The sequence below is a fragment of the Vairimorpha ceranae genome, assembly GCF_000988165.1.
Source record: "Vairimorpha ceranae strain PA08 1199 chromosome Unknown NODE_432, whole genome shotgun sequence".
Lineage (NCBI taxonomy): Eukaryota > Fungi > Microsporidia > Nosematidae > Vairimorpha > Vairimorpha ceranae.
Window position 1 is genome coordinate 1 of NW_020169725.1, and position 1,125 is coordinate 1,125.

Sequence of the window (1,125 nt, forward strand, 5' to 3'; positions counted from 1 at the left end):
CATCATTCAACCCACCAAGACATAATAAGATTTAGGAAATTTTAGATTATCATACCACTTTGCCAACTAGGTTATCAATATCCCCCCTTCCTCCACTGGAGGAAAAAAGGATATTGAGTGTCATGATTAACTTCTCTATTATTTTCCTCTCTCTTTCTGGGGCTATCTTATTTATAGTTTAATCGATCAATCATATCGTTACAAATGTGGCCATATTATTGGTTGCTTTTGATGATTATGATACCCCCACATTCAGCTGTGAGGTATTTTTTTACTTTGTTTTTTATCCGATTTGTGCCATTTCCTATGTTTCTTTTGATCAAGCATGTGCCTTTCCCAATTGTGTCTGTCATTATAAATTCCAATTTCCAATTCATCGGCATTTCATCTTCGCTTGGGCTTTTTCTGTATATTAAAGCTATATCTCCTATTTTGAGCCGTTCCTTTATTTCTACCATTCCCTTTACGGGTAACTTCTTATACTTTCAAAGTTATAATATCTCCATCTTATAATCTTTGTTTATCCACTTAAAGCATGAAGGTTGCTAACTTTTTATCATCCAGGGTTCTATCTGCCTCAAAATCTTATTATATATGGGCAAGTCCCCATTGCTAGATTGTAAAATGAATTTGGTGCCAATGTTGCTTTTCGTAGTAGTAAGCCATCTCTTTTCGCCGTAACCAGACAACTTTCATGGAATGATTCTTTACTTCTGGATTGTTTTTTCAACTGCTCCTGTTGTTTGATGGTGATATGGGATCAAATTTCTATTTTAAATTACGAGCGTCCTTCAATGGCAGAACCTCTTTGTTTTCAATTTCTGAGCCGTAATTATACAAAATTTGCTCTGATTTTTCGTTCTTTTTGATAATGAAATCTTTTACTGTCTTGTAAACGTCTTTTGCTAATTTTAATATCAGATAAGGGTCTTCTAAGGGAATTTGCCTACATTTGAAAAAATTAGGAAGAGTAAAAATAAAATAAAATTATTGTCATCTAAGAAAGCTTCTCCGGCACCAAAACTCAAAATCAAATAATCAGTGACACACACTAGCATACCACTAGGGCCTTGCTTGTAGGAAGATAGGGAACCCCGTAGGATTAGTTAAAATCCATTAGTCATA

At 34.3% G+C, this 1,125-nt stretch overlaps 1 protein-coding gene across 1 annotated transcript; it reads right to left on the reverse strand.

The window, feature by feature from the left end:
- Positions 1–932: 932 nt before the first annotated feature.
- Positions 933–1,058, reverse strand: AAJ76_4320001058 (hypothetical protein; the record flags this gene model as incomplete). Its single annotated transcript, XM_024475645.1, has 1 exon — positions 933–1,058. The coding sequence occupies one exon, from the start codon at positions 1,056–1,058 to the stop codon at positions 933–935; it is 126 nt and encodes a 41-aa protein (XP_024329323.1).
- Positions 1,059–1,125: the final 67 nt, after the last annotated feature.